Below are 20388 nucleotides of genomic sequence, written 5' to 3' on the forward strand. Positions count from 1 at the left end.
TAATAAATAAAAAGATATAACTCAGAAACAGCCAGAAAGAAGAGCTGCACAGGGTGAGGTCTAGGGAAAGGGCGTGGTGCTTCCATGCCTCCCCAGGGCACCACTAACCCCCGAGTCTCTGCACTCACCAACCTGGCAGCTCTTTGAACCCCATCCTTTTGGGTTTTTACACAAGCTTCACCATGTAAGCATGACTGATGTAATCATTGGCCGTAGGTGAATGAACTCAATCTCCAGCCCCTTTCCCTGGAAGGTCAGGGGTGGGGCTGAAAGTTCCAAACCTTGAATCCTGGTTGGTTCCCGTGGCAACCGGGGTGCTTCCGGTCCTTTGGAGCTTTCCCAAGGTCATCTCATCACCATAATAAGAGACCCCCTTCTGCTCCTGTCACTTAGTGAATTGCGAGGGTTTTAGGAGCTCAGAGCCAGAAAGGGGACAAAGGCCAAATATATCTTTCTTATTATAAATTGCAATGTCATAGAGCTATTTCTCTCTGTTGATTCTCTTCCTTACAAAGGTTTCCTGGCTTCCTACCAAGTTTCTATTTTCATATGAACTTTAGAATCAGTTGGTTCAAAACACAGCTCTTTTGGTTTCTGAGGTATATATGTGTTTTAATCTTTTCAAAACTTACTAAAATTGAAAATATCAAATACGGATACTAAATGTAGGCAAAATAGTATAAGTGAACCCTCGGGGACCAGCACCCAACTTCAATGACCATTTCACGGCCAATCTTTTTCATCAATACCTCAACGCATGTGATCCTCTTATATAATTTTGAAACATATCCCAAATATATCATCTCATCTGTAAATACGTAAATACATAAATCTAAATATAAAATATACAAACATATATTTTAAAAATACATACATCTAAATATATAAATCTAAGTGATAAGAAGTCACATAGGCACCAAAACATTGTTTTTAACAATAATTCCAAATAATAGCCCATAATCGTTTCATCAATACCATCAATACCATAATCGTTTCATCAATACCAAATTTTTTCCGGCTTTTAATTGAGATCAGATTGACTGTGTAGGTTACCTTAGGGAGAACTGACATCTTGGTAGTGGAGTTTTCATATCCACAGAGCAAGTATGTCTTTCCATTTACTGGAGTTTTGGCTTAGTGATCCACCAGTGTTTGGGGGCGGTTCTTCATGGTGGGTTCCCCTCATCCGTGGTTTCAGGTCAACTGTGGTCCCGAAGCAGGTGATCCCCCTTCTGATGTACACGAGGTCAGTACAATCTAACGCTAGGTCACAAGCTTGCATCACTCACCCCCTTCATCCCCTCACCTGGATTTCTCCTTCTTTCAATCATCCCATGAAGGATGAGTGCAGGACACAGTAAGATGGTGTGAAAGAGAGACAGATTACATTCACGTATACTATTATAATTGTTCTATTTTATTATTAGTTGTTACTGTTAATCTCTTACTGTCCTAATTTATAAATTAAACTTTGTCATATGTGTGTGCATATAGGGAAAAACATAGGCTATACGGGGTTCGGTACTATCCACGGATTCGGGCAAACATGTATCCCCCACGGAAAAGGGGGGCTACTGTACGGGTAGCTTAATTCTTTTCTTTTCTTCAAATATTTATTTACTTGAGGGGGAGGGGCAGAGAGAGGGAGACTCTCAAGCAGATTCCCCACTGAGCCCGGAGCCTGACGTGGGGCTCCATCCCACGACCCTGGTCATGACCTGAGCTGAGACCAAGAGTCAGATACTTAACTGACTGAGCCACCCAGGCGCCCCTTATTGTTTTTTTTTTTTGTTTTTTGTTTTTTAAAGATTTTATTTATTTATTTAAGACAGAGAGAATGTGAGAGAGAGCACATGAGAGGGGGGAGGGTCAGAGGGAGAAGCAGGCTCCCTGCCGAGCAGGGAGCCCGATGCGGGACTCGATCCAGGGACTCCAGGATCATGACCTGAGCCGAAGGCAGTCGCTTAACCAACTGAGCCACCCAGGCGCCCACCCCTTATTGTTTTTTAATCGTTGTTGTAACTTTTGTAAATTGTATCCTCTCACTGGTTGTTGTTTGTATTTATGAATGAAATCGATTTCTATATAATAATTTTGTATCCGCTACCTCCCTGCAGTTTCTCCTTGTTTGTAACGTATCCCTTCTTTGACTTCACTGCAGTTCAAGGAATTCACCAAGCCATCTGCAGGTAGTCATGGTCAGATTTCCCCTCTAATTTTTACCTCCAATTTCTCTGGCTTACCTGGTTGCATTGACCGACACCAGCAATCATCACTTCTACATCACTGTTACATATACGTATATGTCAGAGCGGTAACAGGGGCATCCGTGCCTGGTGTGGTTATGGTCGCATGAGTAAAGAAGGCAAAGAGGCAAAGATGCTAGTATGAGAGACTGTAGAATAATATCAGCTTCATTCCAAATACATACATTCTTTTCGCTGCTTCCACAGGATTCATCCTCAAGAGCAAAACCAGACCATTGCATTTATTTTCATATCTTTTACTAGTAAAACTCATTCACATTTTATTGGCAGGTATGAACTACTTTGAGTTTTCCCTCCCACTCCCTTTTGGATTCCTCTAAGTGCAGTGGATCTAAAGGAATAAGAATAGTCCCATATTCTGGACCTGTGGTCATGGCCATCTGCACGGGTTCCTCTCTAGGGGTACTCTCCTGGGGTACCGTGGACCCGGAATCTATATAAACACGTGTACTTCGGGTGTCCCCAGTTGCTGAGGATTTTCAGTTTCACACATAATAAGGATTCAGAAACGTCATGCTGAAAATAAAGAAAAGATACAAATGAATGCCTTATACAGAAATCCATCTCCAAGAATCCCAAGGGGTGCTGATATAATGGGAAATTAGAACTCTTTCCTTCCTAACCAGTATTTTATTAGACACCCAGTCTCATGGATGGAAAATAGGTCCGGGTAAGTGCAGGGCTCATAAGAAGATGGTGCACCCCGGGTGGGAGCGGGAGAGAGACACGGATAAACGATCACATATGAGAAACTTCACAGGTTCATTCATTTCTAACACATATCGCTTTCAGCTCAGATTATCTCGGCATTGGCCAAGAAGTGTCATGTATTTCTAAATCTTCCTGTGCCTAATGACAAATAATGAAAATGTATTTCATATACCTTAATGGCTTTCAGGGGTTTTTATGTTAACAGTTGGTATTTTTTCCCCATTTCCTCTTCCTAACACTCCTCAATGTCAGGAGGACAGATTTGACTCACATTGTCTGATATTTATTTTCTCTTCCTGAGCTCCTGTCTGCCTGCAGCCATCTCCATGGGAGATGACCTAGTGACCACCAAACCTAATAGTATTGAGAAAACCCATTAGATAAGGCAAGGACTGAGAAAATGAATATAGTAAAAATAAAAAAAAAAGTAGCAAATGAGGAAGAATCAGGATTAGAACCCGCTCTGGTATTTGCCTGGTTTTTGGCATTAAAATCCATGTAGCACTTGGAGCTAAAAATGGAAGCTAAGCCAAGCCTTCCTTAGCTCATACTTCTGTCATAATTATCCTCACACAACACTGTGCATCAGCAACACCCACAGACCCGCCCGGGGATGGAGTTCCTCACACCCCACGTTTTCCGGGGTGCTCGTTACCTGGAGCTTGAATGTTTGAACGGTGCTTCCCGTTTTATTATATACGAACTGACCTAGGAAAATTTCTTCTCCCTCACATTGTTTCGAGATGCCCTATGAAGGAAAGCAACAGACAAGGGGGTTCTCATGAGTGGATGCTCGGCTAAAGAAATGGAGGCAGTTGTCTGTCCGGGTAGCAACAATTCACGAGACATCTTTGGCGGTCCACCAGGAGCACGGTGCTGTGGCAGGACCCGGTGCTGACCTATACACCCAAGAGGTGTTTAACTTGGGGGCTTGTGAGGCAGGAGGAGACTGACCACAGGTCTGATTGGATAGATACACAATAGGTAGATAGATTGATCAATCGATCGATAGATGATAGATAGATAGAAAGATAGATAGATAGATAGAGACAGGGAACTAGAACAAATCCCAGCATTGACCCTGGCTCAGTAACTGAATTTGCAGGTGGCATACTTTGAATAAAATAAGCACAAAGTGAGGGGCGCCTGGGTGGCTCAGTCTTAAGCATCCCACTCTTGATTTGGGCTCAGGTCATGATCTCAGGGTCATGCTCTGCACTCAGCACAGAGTCTGCTTGTCCCTCTTCCTCCATTGCTCCCCACTCCACTCTCTCTCTCAAATAAATAAATAAATAAAATCCTTAAAATACACCCACACAAAATGAGTCCCCATGCTGACCCAAAGTTTTCCGAAACGAGATAAATTTAATCCAATTACCAGACTTCGAGAACGCAAATAACTCCATCCAAAAAGTAAGCTTTTGTTGACTGAAAGACCTTAGCGGTATTTGTACGCTCTTTCCCTTGAGCTTTTCCCTTCATCCTCTACCTTCAAAATGGAAGATTTTTGAGAGGAGACAGACTGGTGGAAATGAATTTATTTTGTGAATCTAAACTTTATCATTAGTGTCCTTAAATAATGGCCACACAATAAACAAAGAGTTCATTGGTTCAGTTGTTTGATAATGAAAATATTAATATGTAAACTTTATCAGAAGTTATTTTTAAGTAAGCTCTACGTCCAGCCTGGGGCTTGAACTCATAACTGCGAGATCAAGAGTCACACGCTCCACTGACTGAGCCCGCCAGGCACCCCATCTCGATTTATTAAAAGAATTGTTGGGGCGCCTGGGTGGCTCAGACGTTAGGCGTCTGCCTTCGGCTCAGGTCATGATCCCAGGGTCCTGGGATCGAGCCCCGCATCGGGCTCCCTGCTCTGCAGGAAGCCTGCTTCTCCCTCTCCCACTCCCCCTGCTTGTGTTCCCTCTCTCGCTGTGTCTCTCTCTGTCAAATAAATAAATAAAATCTTTAAAAAAAAAAAAGAATTGTCTACAGCATGATTACATAATGCAGCCACAATTGTATATACCTACGACTCAAAGCTCATACGCAGCTGACCCTTGAACAACACAGGTTCAACTGTGTGGGTGCGCATAGATGTGGATTTTTTGGATAAATACAGCACAGAACTGTAAGTGTGTTTTCTCTTCCTTATGATTTTCTGAGTAGCCTTTTCTCTTCTCCTTCCTTTATTGTAAGGATACAGCGTCTAATATGTATAAGATACAAAATACGTGTTCATCGACTGTTATCAGTAAGACTTGGGGTCCACAGTAAGCTGTTGTAGTTAAGTCTTGGGGGGTCAAATGTACGGGGGGTTTCAACTGTGTGGTAGGGGGTGCGCTCTGTAGTTCCTCTAGCTTTAATCTCACTGGTTCATAAATTGGCTAATATAAGAGAAAAATGATGAGAAGGTTTTTATTGCCTGAGGGGTTACCCATAACTCCCCTGTAATGAGCAACCGAGGGGTCCCTCTGAGATGCGGTTCGAGCGGCTCAACTCCGACCTCTGTCGGTGGCAGATGTCAGCAAGCACCTACCGTGGGTGGCGGCAGGCTCGCCTCAAAGGACAGTGGTTTCCTTTCTGCCTTGTGGCCCAGAATCATGCCATTTACAGGCATTCAAAGGGTGCACAAAGCAGGCTGAGCACCCATGTTTTAACTCCAAGCCCCCGCTCCAGGTAGGGCCACCAAGGAGTTGAAGAAAGGCATAGAGCAACAGGGAACACCTGGGAACAGACAGTAAGACGGAAGGTCTGGAGAAAGCCGATCGGCGACTGGTGTAGTGGCCTACAGCAAGAGTGGACTATCCTGGCAGCACGGGGACCAGCAGCATGCCGCTGCTGCCGTTGCAAATTCCCAAGAAGGACAGACACAGGGCCACGGGCTGGGGGAGGGCGGGGGCTTGCAGAGGGAGCCCATGTACCTATTGTCCCTGTGGGTGGTTGACCAAGCTGAAATCTGGGCACAAGGTTGCAGGATTCCTCCAGGGTCAACCTGCCCCGTAGCATACTCTGGGGGTTCCGGAAGAATCGGCCCAAGCAGAGCACCCACTCGGCAGCCACCACCTTGCATGCACAGCTTTTGGCTGGCTTTTTACCCTTTGGCTCTTAAATGCAACAGACAAGCCTCACCAGACATGAGAGAAAAGCACTTTTCCACAAATAGGAAAAGTGGTATTTGGGAATAAGGACACAGGAAGGAGCAGGAGAAAATGCAACACAACTATAATTAATGTCTATTAATATCTTCCGGAGCTTAAGAGAAGATATTGCATCCATGAAGGAAGAAATTTAGACTCTAAAGAAAGGGAGTTATTTGCAGGAAAAAAAAGTCTTAGAATAATCATGACAGCAGAAATGAAAAATTCCACATATGGGTTAGGATATAAGTTGATAAAATCTTTCAGAGGGTGGAACAAAAAATGGAGGAGAATTAGACAGAAAAGATTTTTTAAATAATAGATTAGATGATTAAGTCGAATCCCCAGGATGCAGACATGAAGTTCTGGTCACATCGGAGCAGAAGGGCAGACTGGGCCAGAGGGACATTTTTAAAAAATAAAATAAAGAAGAAACTTGGAAATGATCTGACATGAAGGAACATAATGGCGGGATTTTTACCCTTTGGAAAAAAGAGGTGGGGAATGGTTTTGTGATAGGAATGTAGAAAAGTCAGCAAATTCAGTTGAAATAAGGCATTTGTTTTAATGAATAGGAACATCAAACATTTTAATGAACAGGAACATCAAAGTCTTACACAAAGAAAATACTATTCCAGTATACTGTAGGGCTCAGTGAGAACAACATTCACACAGTCACAGTGAAAACATTGCATATTGATTGAAAGGAAGATACGCCGTCCAGCAGTGTCTCCAACATGACACACAGATGTACCACGTGACCTCGCAATTCTACCTCCAGGTATTGACCCAAGAGAAATGAACACCGATGTCCACACAAAGACTTGGACACGTATGTTCCTGGCAGCGCTCTTCATAATAGTCAAGAAAGAGGAAACAGCTCAAATGCCCATCAGCTGATGAGTGGATATATAAAACACAGTCTATCCACACAATGAAATATGTATTATTCAGCAATTTATTTATTTTTATATTTTTTAATTAATTTTTTTTTTTTATTTATTTGAGAGAATGAGAGAGGGAGGGAGGGAGATGCAGAGAGAGTCTTAAGCAGACTCCATGCCGAACGCAGAGCCCAGCACGGGGCTCGATCCCAAGACCCTGAGATCACGACCTGAGCTGAAACCAAGAGCGGACGCTCAACCCACTGAGCCACCCAGGCGCCCCTATTATTCAACAGTTGAAAAAGTGAAGTGCAGTCACACATTATAGAGCACAGAGGAACTTCAAAAGCATGATGCTAGGTGGAAGGACCCTTTCACTGAAGACCACATATTATATGATTCCACTTACATGAAATGCCCGGAGTAGGCAAATCTGCAGAGACAAAGTAGGTCATGGTGCCAGGGGCCGGGGAACAGGCTCAGCGATGAGAGCTGACAGCTCAGGAGAGCAAGTTTTCTTTTGGGAGCAACAGAAATGTCCTAAAGTTGATCGTGGTGAGGGATACACAACTCTGTGAATATATATACTAAGAGCCACCAACGTGAACACTTTAAGTAAGCAAATTGCTGGTATGTGAATGGCCTCTCAATAAACTTGTTTATTAAAGAAAAGTAAGACCTAAAAACTGGGGGAGGATGGGAGAGCCGTGGACGAGGACTAATCTTCATTTTTCATCAGAGGAAGTCTGTAGATTATAAGCAAAACTGAAAAATCAAAAAGTAAAAGTAGGGGCACTCAATTGGCTTAGTTGGTAGAGCACAGGACTCTCGATTTTGGGGTGGTGAGTTCGAGCCCCACATCAGGCATGGAGATTACTTAAAAAAGAAGAAGTAACGGTAAAAGCAAATATGAAGGCAAGTGTACCGAACCGAGCAGCTAAAACTGTGGCCAAGTGGAAGCTTCCAGAGAGTAGAAACCTGGGACAAGAAGCCCTGGCACAAGAAAAAAGTGTTTAGTTATAAGTATACGAGAATGTTGATTTTTTAACTGTGCACATATAGCTTTGATAAAAGTGAAAAAAAAAAAAAGTAATAGAAATCATCTGGTCCAACCCTCTCTCTTTGTAGCTGGCAAAGCAGAGGTATCGGAAAGAAGTAACTTTCTCACAGTGATGAAAATGGTTAGCTGCACAGTTCACGTGCCGTCCCAGCGTCTGATTCCTTGCCAACCCCCTCCTAGCACAACCCACTCTGAACACGGATTCCGACTGCCTCTCACATAGACGGAAAATTCCTTGGGTGCGCTGGAGATGTTTCCTGAGGGAGACACCTTCTCCGAGATGTGCTCCATGGTAATGGCAGTTGGTGTGATCTTCCTGGCAAGCTTGATCAGGGCGTGACCCTGGGAACCCGGGAAGGCCCAGCACTTCCCAGGGTGGACATCCGGCTGGAAAGAAAACACCGAGTTAATCTCTTATCAGGTGGTATAGATCCACCACTGCAATATTGGTCAGCAAATCACTATTGACCACAGATCTCACTTATGCCTGTAATACAAAGGCATTGTGTGGGGTACATACCACACAGGAAAACTGCCAAGGTACCCAGGGGTTTGGTTGTTCTTTCAGAGCACATTAGGCTTCGATCACTCAAAGCCTTTCATTATAGGATTATCTCTTATATGATTATATAATTTATTTATTATGCATTTTCTTTTATTGCTCTAACTAGACTGTATGTTGCTAGAAGGCAGCCAGTTGGCATCAGTGGTGATGGCATGCTGGTGGCAAAGACAGTGATGGAAGTGATGGTGGAGGTGATGGTGGTGACGATGATGGTGGTGATGATGGTGGTGGTGGTGATGGTGGTGGTGATGGTGGTGGAGGTGATGGTGGTGATGATGATGGTGGTGATGGTGGTGGTGATGGTGATGGTGGTGGTGGTGATGGTGGTGATGGTGATGGTGGTGATGGTGATGGTGGTGATGGTGGTGGTGGTGATGGTGATGGTGGTGATGGTGGTGGTGATGGTGGTGATGGTGACAGTGGTGGAGGTGGTGGTGATGGTGGTGATGGTGGTGGTGGAGGTGATGGTGGTGATGATGATGGTGGTGATGGTGGTGGTGGAGGTGATGGTGGTGATGATGATGGTGGTGATGGTGGTGGTGGAGGTGATGGTGGTGATGATGATGGTGGTGGTGATGGTGGTGATGATGATGGTGGTGGAGGTGATGGTGGTGATGATGATGGTGGTGGTGATGGTGGTGGTGGTGATGGTGGTGGTGGTCAAAGCAGTGGTGGTGGTAAGGAAGAAAATGTACCATTTTCTAGATCTAGAGTCTGCAATGAGATCCGTATTATTGCTCCTGAAGGTATTCCTACCTTGGAAACGGACTTCATGTTTGTAGGTTGTAGTTAAGATCAGTGCTACCATCTGTTGATGTCTACCTAGAGCCTTCTGAATGGAACTCACATGTCAGTGGAGGTCGTATTTGGCAATGTCTCCCATTACACTTGGACTCTGTAGGAATGTGTTGGTCTGGAGGGGGGTAGCACAGTGCTGGCACTTAGGGGCGAGCACCTGGAGCTAACGGTTGTGGAAAGACTGAAGTTTTCAACTAAAGAGGGGGGCTGCAGGATCAATTTAAGGAAAAGATATGGAATGCAAACGTCCTGTTTAAGAAGTAAATAATCTAGCTTACAGATTTTAAAATGATAAAAACAATTAATAATTAATCATTTAATTAATTTTTAATAATTTATGAGTTTACGGCCTATAAAATAAGAAATAATTTATATAGTTTGATAACTATTAAAATGCAAGTAGAGGGGCACCTGAGTGGCTCAGTCAGTTAAGCATCCTACTCTTGATATCGGCTCAGGTCATGATCTCAGGGTCGTAAGATCAAGCCCCGCATCAGGCTCTGCGCTCAGCGTGGAGTCTGCTTGAGATTCTCTCTCTCTCCCTCTGTCCCTCCCCCTCGTCCCCCCCAAAATAATAAAATAAAGTAAAATAAAATGCAAGGTGATGGTTTCAGGTTCTGTGACAAATTCAGAGTGGCCTCCATTTGGGGTGTTAATATTTTCATGATACATAATATGAACAAAATCTTCAAATATAAATAAATTCCTCTTAGTCTAGCTTTTACCTGGAGAATAATATCTGGAGGCATTTCGTAAGTTAAGAACCCGATCCCATGCCAGTAAAGTTTTGCTTTATTATTTTTGTAACTGTCCGAGGTCCCAGCTTCAATGACAGAAGCCCCTGCAAAGAGAAAATAATATTTTAAATAAAGAATTACACATCTCAAGACACATCATTTATATTTTCACCATGTTGTTAGAATAGCGTTCCCAGGCAAATTGCAAGTAAGGTGACGTTCACACTCGGGAATCGGTAGGGGGAGTACGGCTTCCCGCTCTCATTACTGCTGAGACTTGGTCACTTTGAGAAAACATGCTTGCTCCGTGTGGTTTCATAGCATTTCTGAAACTGGTACTGAATGAATTCCAGAACAATTGATTCAGAGGGGGAAATATGATGTGGACTGTGTTTATTACCTCAACGGATGTATGGACGCCCATATTTTAACAGTTCATGTACTGAGACTTTTAAGTCAGCCCAACCTACTTAAAAACAAAAAAGGCATAAAAACCAACAATGTCAGGGCCTCAGTCAGTAGAACATGCAACTCTTGATCTCCAGGTTGTGAGTTCGAGCCCCACACTGGGTGTAGAGATGACTTAAAAATAAAGAAATTTTAAAAATCTTTAAAAAATAAAAAAAATAGAAAATCAAATATAAAGAAAAGGGACAGCTTGGGAGCATTAACTTTTCAGTTTTTACTCACCTGCTGATTTAAGGGCATAGTCGGCCATTTGGACTTGGTCCTCTCTCAACTTTTTAAGGACATAATTTACCAAGTTTGACATTTCCTGTAAAAACAGTAAAAAGAATTCTCTGTTAACAATCTCGGCTACCTGCTTGCGTTTTGACAATTCACTTTGTTGACTTGCACCTAAGGGCCAAATACGAACAGTGAACATTGAGGAGATACACAGAGCCAAGGGCTGCACACGGATTTCTAATGCCCTCCACAGCCCTGAGGGATCACCATTCTCCAGGCCGCTGAGACACATCCAGATGCCCCCCAGTCCCAGCAAGGTCGGAGCCAAGGCCCCTTCGGAAGCCCTAACGACCCCCCATCATGCTCTGCAGGGAGGTGGTCACACGAGGTTGTGCATGCCACCTGCTGGGCCCCCCCCCTTCGTTCGTGTCTCTGTTTAGTAATAAAGATTTGACCATTCTGTAGGTATTTGGGCATCAGGCCATTTACATGGAGTTCATGACTGCTTCTTAGAAAGTATCCATCTTTAGGGCGCCTGGGTGGCTCAGTCGGTTAAGCATCTGCCTTCGGCTCAGGTCATGATCCCAGGGTCCTGGAAATAAGCAGGGGGTCTGCTTCTCCTCCCGCTCCCCCAGCTGACTCTCTTTCTCTCTCAAATAAATAAATAAAATCTTAAAAAAAAAAGGGGGCACCTGGGCGGCTCAGTTGTTAAATGTCTGCCTTCGGCTCAGGTCATGATCCCAGGGTTCTAGGATCGAGCCCCACGTTCGGCTCCCTGCTCCACTGGAAGTCTGCTTCTCCCTCTCCCGCTCCCCCTGTTTGTGTTCCCACTCTTGCTATCTCTCTGTCAAATGAATAAATAAAATGTTTAAAAAAAAAAAAAGAAAGCATCCATCCTTTGAGTTAATACCGGCTTCTTAAGGACGTTCTGATTCTAAGAAAGCAACTGTCCTAGAGGACCCACCGTTCCAGTTTTAACTGACTCAGACCCTTGTCCCGGGGCCATGACAATACAGGGCCAGGAAGGCAGGAGGTGTCAGGGTGAGGTTTCTGCGTGCTTCAGAAAATAGGCATCAAGGGAAGAAGAGAAGAAGCTAGTGTGGGAGACGGGGAAAAGCAGCCAAGCTCATTGGCCTCCAGCATCATGTGCCCTAATCGGGTGCTGATGAGGTCAAGGGCACTAGCTTCGGCTCCGTGAATAAAAATATTCTGCTCTGTAAGTGTTCACAGGCTGCATTTCTGAATGATCTTCTGTGTGTCTTACGGGAAAATAAAACGGCATCGGGTATTGACTTGGGCAGGAAGTCCGTCGGATGGCAAGTCTTCTCTGTGACACAGGGATCACAGACAAGCGGGTTCCCAGGGCAAGCTTTCTTGAGGTAAGCTCCTGTCAGGGAGAACCTTCCGGAGGAGGACAAAGCATCCAGTGCTTGAGTTTTCTGCTCCCAGAAGCCGTGCAATGCGACCCTCCCAAGCGCCCTTACCTCATCGGTGGCCTCCAAGGGCTCCTGGTCCTCATCTCTGTCCACGTTCCAGCTGTAATTGCGCAGACCGTCCTGCATATCTCTAAGCAATGCCTTCAGAACATCTATTTGTTCAATTAAAAATAGAATTTCACGGAAGTTGTTCTCCAGAGTCTGGCTTTCCTTCCTGTAAAGGGAGACCCCCCGATGTGAAGGGAGGGAGCCTGGGCTTCCTGCCATGGGTTGGGCTTCAGAAGTGGCAGAGGAAGAGGATGTTGGAGGAGAGACCAAGTCTTGAGAGAGGGAGTTGGGGATGCCCCTTGGTCTAAAGCGTCGCCTCTCACTCCCTATGCACAGCAAGGACATTCAGGGCAAGAAGCTTCCAGAAGGTGTCCCAATGCTTGGGGCACGCTCTATGCAGGCAAGTAGGGCTCCTCCAACCTTATGCGTCCCTGGTCTCTCCCTGGGGACTCTGCTACCCTGACCGGAGGCTGCATGACTTCACAGCATGAAGCCTAAATCCCCATGGGCCACCTTGTTCCCTTGTTCAAATGGGGAACACCCTGTATTTCCAGGGGGATATGGAGCAGGGGTTTCATCCTGAGCCCTGAGGTCCTATGGATGAGGCTCAGGCAAGGAGGGTGGCTGGAGATTACAGCTGGGGACAGCCACCTGTCCCTGCTGACAGCAGGAGGGTGCAAGACGTTGTTTTCGCAGAATGGCTTCCGCCACTTGGACAGTTTGAAAATTACTGGTGGACACAATGAGTACGTGTCAAGCCAGCAGGTGTTTCTTTAGGTTGAAAAATGTAAGCACTACTCACCTACGACTTTCTTCCCCCCCAGTTTGTAAAACAATACAGGTTCAAGGTTTGGCAAATACAAAACTCTTCAAGAGATAAACACTGCTGCATTTCTGTGTGTTTGTAACAGTTTTTATTCCATGAGAAAAACTAGTAACAAAATACAGATCCTGATTGTGATCTTGTGTCCTGCTGCACTTCCCAGGTCCTAGATATGTTATTATGTATTATAATCATTAAATATTTACATTATTCATTATTAGTTATTTCGAAGGCTTCATAATTCCCCATTACACGGATAGTCTCAAATGTATTTAACCATTGGCCTGTTTTTCTTCTCCAAGTGGTTTTCATTTTTTTAAATCATAACTAATCTTGAAAGCACGGCTCAGTGTATATTTCCTTAAAGAATGAGCCCCAGAAGTGGGAGTGATTTTAGTTTCATGGTTTTAGAAAAACATTCCGCTGCTGGAGTCACACCAGCAAAGTCCCCCGAATCAGAAAACCTCACTCACTTTAAAAGCTCCAGTTGTTCTTTTGGCGTCCGAAGTCTGGCCTGGAAGAAACCAAAGGACCCCAATCATTCGGCATCTTGCCTAGTCAAGCAGAGTTAGTGTTCTTATTCGTAAAGGGGAAAGAAATCACATTTGCACCCGGATAGACATGCATGACGGGGGGGACGCCGAGGGTCCTCTAAGACACCTGCATGTCTGTCTGCCTTCCTGTAAATGGTTACATTTTGTGGGGATGAAGCAACACCCAAATCTGAAAGTGACAACTGGAGTCTAAGAGGGGCTGTTTCTCAAAGTAGTGAAAGTGAAGGGGCGCCTGGGTGGCTCAGTCGTTAAGTGTCTGCCTTCGGCTCAGGTCACGATCCCAGGGTCCTGGGATTGAGCCCCGCATCGGGCTCCCTGCTCCGTGGGGAGCCTGCTTCTCCCTCCACCTGCCAATCCCTCTCTCTCTCCCTCTGTGTGAGCTCTCTCTCTCTCTGCCTCAAATAAATAAATAAAATCTTTAAAAAGATATCTAAAGAGAAGGGAATGCTGTTTAAAATCAATTGTAAATTGAATAAAAACAGCTTCTATTGCCCATAGCTATTGTAGCTCAAGTCTGAAGGCTGCTTGGAGGCAGAATTTCTTCGTCTTTGGGGGTCTTTTTCTCTTAAGACCTTCAACTGAGGGGCGCCTGGGTGGCTCAGTTGGTTAAGCAACTGCCTTCGGCTCAGGTCATGATCCTGGAGTCCCGGGATCGAGTCCTGCATCGGGCTCCCTGCTGAGAAGGGAGTCTACTTCTCCCTCTGACCTTCCCCCCTCTCATGCTCTCTCTATCTCATTCTCTCTCTCAAATAAATAAATAAAATCTTTAAAAAAAAAAAAAAAAAAAGACCTTCAACTGATTGGGTGAGGCCCACCCATATTACGGAGGCTAATTTGCTTTACTCAAAGCCTATCAATTTAATGTTAATCACATCAAAAAATGCCTTCACAGCAACATCTAGAACTAGTGTTTGACCAAACATCTGGGCACCTAGCCTAGTGAAGGTGACCCATAGAATTAGCCATCGTAATAGGGGTAAGCCTCCAAAGTCCTAGCTCATTCCAGCATCAGCTGAAAACTCTAAAGTCCATAGCCTCATCTAAGTAGCACCTAAGTCCGATATGGGTTAAGATCCCAGACAGAATTCATCCTGAAGCTAATTCCCCTCCAGCTGTGAGGCTATGAAACCAAACACGTGATGTGCTAAACACAGTGATGAGACAGGTGGAGGATAGACATCCTCATTGCAAAAGGAAGAAACAGAGAAGACAAAAGGTTCACAAACATTCAGTCTACGGTAGGAGCCTGCTGGGATCAGAGGCTGGAGAGGATTTGTAGGTCAAACTGTAGCTTAGTCATAAAACCACTTAATAGGACTCTGGTCCCTACACTAATTCTATTAGATATTCACATGCAAAACAAAGGTAACACACTGCAAGTTGGAGCATGTTAAATTTTAAACGAGTGACATACAAAATGATTTAACAAAACATCACCTGATAATTATAAAGCCTCGAACCGTATTCTGCAATTAGAGCATAAAATTGTCTGGATTTCTGAGGAAACTCCGTTTCTTTAAGCCACATGTGATTGCCAAGTCCTGTTAAAGAAAAGACCAACTCTGATGGAAGAGTCTGTCTGCAAGCATTTATGATCGTCTACAAGTACGTTTTCTAAAGATCTTTAAGTCATCTCTCCACCCAACGTGGGTGACATGACATGACACCGAGATCAAGAGTCGCGCGCTCCTCCGACGGAGCCAGCTGGGTGCCCTGATATGTTACATGCATTGATAAGAATTTCTCTAAGCATGAAGGATACATACACTCTTAAATAGAATATCAGATCCTTGGGTGACAATATGGAAAATGGCAATATTGGGTACTTAACAAAATCAGGTCTCTGTTGAAATGTTCATACACGGGCGAAGATGAACAGGATCTACTTTTGTTGGACTCTGAAATCTAATCCCAAACTTACAGCCACCAGAGGACTGAAGAAAAGCAGATTATTGTTAAGAATATGGGATTCCTGCTCCCCTGCGTGCCATCCCTCGGTCCCCAGCATGGTGGCAGGGACTGGGAGCACGGGGGGATTGCTCGTGCAGCTTGCTGGTTCCAGGGGGCTAATGCAGACTTGTTCTTAATCTACAGTGACTGGGAGTTTTGACCGTCCCAGTGTTCCCACTCCCTTGGGCTAGAAGGGTTTTCTGGGAGGCTGTGATATCTGTTGAAAGATGGGAGCCTGGGTGGCTCAGTGATGGAGCGTCTCCCTTTGGCTCAGGTCATGATCTCTGGGTCCTGGGATCGAGCCCAAAGTTGGGCTCCCTGCTCAGTGGGGAGTCTGCTTCTCCCTCTGCCTCTGCCCCTCCCCCCTGGCTCATGCTCTCTCTCTCTCTCTTGCTCTCAAATAAATAAATTATATCTTTGAAAAAAAAAACTTAAGGACATAAATTGGCCTTCCCCACCTGGGCAAGGAATAGGGAATGGGGCAAGGGGCAGACAGACCCAAAACATGGGAGGGAGAAGTCAGAGGAGGAAGTCTCTCGTGGGAATAGGGCTTGGAAGGGAAAAAAGAATGTAACACTCATGTCCGGAAGTGGATGCATGTTCAGAAGAGATCATAGAGAGGATCCCGGGCTTGCGTGTCAGGTGGCTGTGTGAGCCAGAGGTGGAGGTTAAAGCAGAGTCGTGGGTGGCCCAGCTTAGCCCTGAAAGAGTGCCCCAGCTTAGCATCACAGGATCAAGACTCGGAGAGTCCTCATTCCCTCTCTCTCTCTCTCTCTCTCGATGACTCCAGGAAGTCTCTGTCAGGTCACTAGCTGACCACTGAGATAGCAAACAGTGACCATAGTAAAAAATGACTACAGCCCTCGAGGAGGACTAACAGCAATCTCTGGGAGAGGGGAAAAAATCTGACTTCCAGAGTTACCATATTAAAATATTGAAATGCCCCGTTTCCAACACAAAATTACAAGGCACACAAAGAAACAAGCGAGTATGGCCCATTTAAGGAAAAAAAAAATGGACCGAAACCATCCCTGGGGAAGTCCAAACACTGGACATAGTAGGTAAAAACTTTATTTAAAAAAAAACGTTTTATTTATTTATTGAGAGAGAGAGAGAACTCGTGCGCACATGCAGGCGGGGGGAGGGGAAGGCAGAGGGAGAGGGAGAATCTCAAGCCGACTCCCCTCTGAGCATAGAGCCCAATGCAGGGCTCAATCCCACAACCCTGAGATCATGACCGGGGCCAAAACCAAGAGTCAGATGCTTAACGGACTGAGCCACCCAGATTGGAACCTTGATTTTACTGGGCACTCTGTGCTTCAAGTCATCTATATATTAAAGAGCAATTTTCCATGTCCTAGGGGGCGCGACGTGGGATATTGGCAGCAGAAACCTGCAAACGGCACGTTCAGCCATTTCTTCAGCCCCCTGGGGATGAGTGAGAGTCTTTCGTGCCATCTATCTGCGACATTTATTTCTTTCCAGAGCTTTCTCTGGCATTTCCACAGAGATCCCCCTCCCTACACAGAAACATCCTGAGACATGGCTTTAAGGACCTTACCTATAAGAAGAAGAGTCAATATAGACACCGTGCTTATGACAATCTTCCACGACTGGGTTAACCTGAAGAGAAGAAAAACAAAAAGAACATAAGGGTCCAGCACCAGTAACCTGTACTTTGAACGTGAAACTAACCACTACGACCAAGTCCACAAACGTGCTCTTTCTAGGCTGAGTCTGAGAATTAATTTACTTCCTAACCGAACTTTGGAATCGAGAGAGAACAGTTTCTGGGGTGGTGTATTTACACACTCAACCAGACGTCCCCCCCCTCAGGTCACACGTGTTACGGTTACGCTGGGGTTTATGTCCCGTGTACGCCCCAGCGTTTTCGTGTGTGTAATAGATACTTACAAAGGATGTACCAGAAAGGGTTATCCTTGCGGTCTGAAGGCAGAAGGAGAAGAGCTTAGAGTCTGATTTCATGGAAATTAGGTATTGGGTGCCTCAGTCGGTTAAGTGTCCGACTCTTGGTTTTGGCTCAGGTCTTTTTTTTTTTTTAAGATTTTATTTATTTGACAGAGAGAGAGAGGGAGAGAGCACGAGCAGGAGGAGAGCAGAGGGAGAACGAGCCCCGCGTTGGGCTCCACCCTAGGTGAAGAGCCTACTTTAAAAAACAAAAAAAGAAAGTAAGTAATTGGTATTCAGTGAAAGAACTAGGATGATTAACAACTATCTGATGAAGTTCTTTAAATAATCATAACACTTCCCCTCACTTTTTCTTGCAGTCTACCCTCTACACAGAAAAAGACACAAATCTTTGTGGACTTTTACAGGATGAACACACCCGTGTCACCTCAGCAAGAATGAGCAAAAGCCCCCCCAGCCCCATCACACCCTGCGCTTTCCATCCCAAAGGTCACCTCTGTCCTGACCCAGAAGTTTTTCTCGGTTCTTTGCCCTCAGAGGGAGGTGTATCTTGAAAGCACATCCTCTGTAAATATTATTTCTTGGTCATGTGGGGGGGTCCACTGCCTAAAGAGCGTTATTCAAAGGTGCATTTACCGCCCGGGTGAGCCCTCCCGATGGGCTGCATGAAATAAAAAGGACCACGTGCAAATGTTCGGCAAAGGTTACTTCTGCTTTTTGATAAAACCCTGGCTGTCAGCCTCTGCATTTTAAAGCCCCTTGGATGCCTTTGCATGACCTGTGGGAGCCTGTCTTCTGCGGGGAGCATGCTTTGCTCCTTTAGATTGGGACTGTCCAATACCTCTTCTTGTATCATGACAAATGATGACAAAACTTTGTAGCCCTCCCTCGTTTGTATGGGAGGGTTTGTTTCCGTGCAAGCGCTCTGCTGGCACCACTCGTGTGGCTATTCTGTGACTTTTCATTTTTGTTTTCCCAGCAGGCAGCGCAGAGGGGACAGGGGAGGGGGGCTGGGGTCTTTGCCCTCCTTCCCCCCCGCTCCCCCCGCCCCGGGTGGGCAGGGAGTCTCTGCGGCCTCCTTCTGGCCAATCCACACCTGCTCTGACAGCAGGATGCAGTTATTGGCTCCAAATCCGTGCCCACTAACCATGCAGTCATTTGTCACCCAAGAATGCGCTCAGCGTACTCTGTGTCTGGGGTCCTCAACCGCGGGGCTAAGCACCATAAATCACAGAGAACGGACAAGCTAGGTAAAGACGGGAATAATCCGTAAATCTGTAAAGTAAAATAGTAATCTTGCTGCTGCTGAGGTTCATTCTACTTTAGAGGTGGCTTCTGGTTCACAATCCTTGTGCCCCGTGGGCTGGAATGAGTCAAAGTACCCCCGGCGTGGTGATCAAGAGACACCTGCCAGGAAAGTGTTCGGAAATGACTTTCTCTCAAAAGGAGAAAGGCTTTTATTGGGCTATTTTCCAAGTAAACAGAGCACGTCTGGCCTGAGGCACATATATATGCGATCTGATAGCAATCGTTCTTCAGAGTTACGTACCTGCTGGCGTCGGGGTTCCCGTGCTCCGAGGGCAGGATATTAAGACTGTCGCTGTCGCTGGCTTCCTCCGAATGACTTCTACAAAACCTGGCGGCCCTTCTCGGCTTCGGCCTTCCACTCATTTCCCCCCACAAGGTAGCAAAGAGCTGGGAGAAGGAAGAAGAGCATCCGTGGGCTTTTTGCTATTTTAGGGAAAGTATGACGCCCTACAGAGAGGATCTGGGGTTGCTTTCTTGCCTTACTTCCCGGCTGTTTCTCCTTCCAGGGGAAACTGTGAGCGAGCGAATCTGGAACCGCCGCAGACCTCTCTGTTGCATCACCTTCTGTGATGCATCACAATGGAAACCCCACCCCGTGTCAGGTGGGGCACCTGCAGCCGCCTCTGGGCCCACACCTCGTCCTGAACGCGCGTGTTCACGCCTCGCTCTAACAGCTTCTGAACGGCCCGCGGTCCTGCCAAGGTCCCCCTGTACCCAGCTCTCTGCTGTCACAGACCAGGGGTTTGCTGCGTCCCCTTCACAAGTGAAATACCACGGAGACCATGGGAGGCCCCAAGATCCCACTCCCCAGTGTCACTCCTGTCCCTTCCTTCCCACAGGGAACTATGATCTGGAAACTGATACATGGAATTCCGCGTATTTTTAAATATTTTAGTGCCGGTATATGAGTCCATACAGAACACAGTATTGGGTGTGTGTTTTCGACTGAAACGCCCTTCCTCCGCTTTCTCCCGTTGTCTTGGGATGTTTTCACTCCGGCTCGCTCGCTCTCACTGCTGCACAGCATTCGATGATACATGTTATCACCTCCACGTCCCGTCATTTACCTGCTCTTGTAGGGACGCACGCTGAGGCTGCTTTTAGTTTCTCAGCAACACAAAGAACGGCCAACGCCCGTCCTCGCACGTGTCTCGGGCACACCCGTCGCCAGGGCCACACCGAGGAGAGCGTTTGCTGGCTACACGGTCCGTGGGTGACAGCTTTGCAGCATGACTCACGGGAGCGTGAAGCAGGTGGCTGCTGACGGGGATGACGGGGGTTCTGCCTCGTGCGTTCCTGTGTGTGCCCGCACGTGTCCGTGCGTGCCTGCGTGTACACAGCGTGTGCACGTGTCTGTGTGTATGTATATGCGTGTCTTTGTGTGTGTGCCTCTGTGCGCGTGTCTGTGTGTGCAAGTACGCGTGCACACGTGTGTGTGCGCGTGTGCATGTGACAGTTTGGTCTTTTTCCTCTTACGATTTTGAGTATTTT

The 20388-nt window shown here is 45.9% G+C and overlaps 1 protein-coding gene across 1 annotated transcript; it reads right to left on the reverse strand.

Annotated features, from left to right (window-relative positions):
• Window positions 1-2663: 2663 nt before the first annotated feature.
• SUN3 (Sad1 and UNC84 domain containing 3) lies at window positions 2664-19260 on the reverse strand. The gene is made up of 10 exons (XM_032430501.1): window positions 19139-19260; window positions 17222-17283; window positions 15148-15251; window positions 13630-13670; window positions 12334-12499; window positions 10853-10937; window positions 10151-10266; window positions 8282-8449; window positions 3634-3726; window positions 2664-2783 (listed from the first exon to the last, which is right to left on the reverse strand). The coding sequence occupies exons 1-10, from the start codon at window positions 19258-19260 to the stop codon at window positions 2664-2666; spliced, it is 1077 nt and encodes a 358-aa protein (XP_032286392.1).
• Between the last annotated feature and the right edge of the window lie 1128 nt (window positions 19261-20388).

The sequence above is a fragment of the Phoca vitulina genome, unplaced genomic scaffold (genome assembly GCF_004348235.1).
Source record: "Phoca vitulina isolate PV1807 unplaced genomic scaffold, GSC_HSeal_1.0 scaffold44, whole genome shotgun sequence".
Lineage (NCBI taxonomy): Eukaryota > Metazoa > Chordata > Mammalia > Carnivora > Phocidae > Phoca > Phoca vitulina.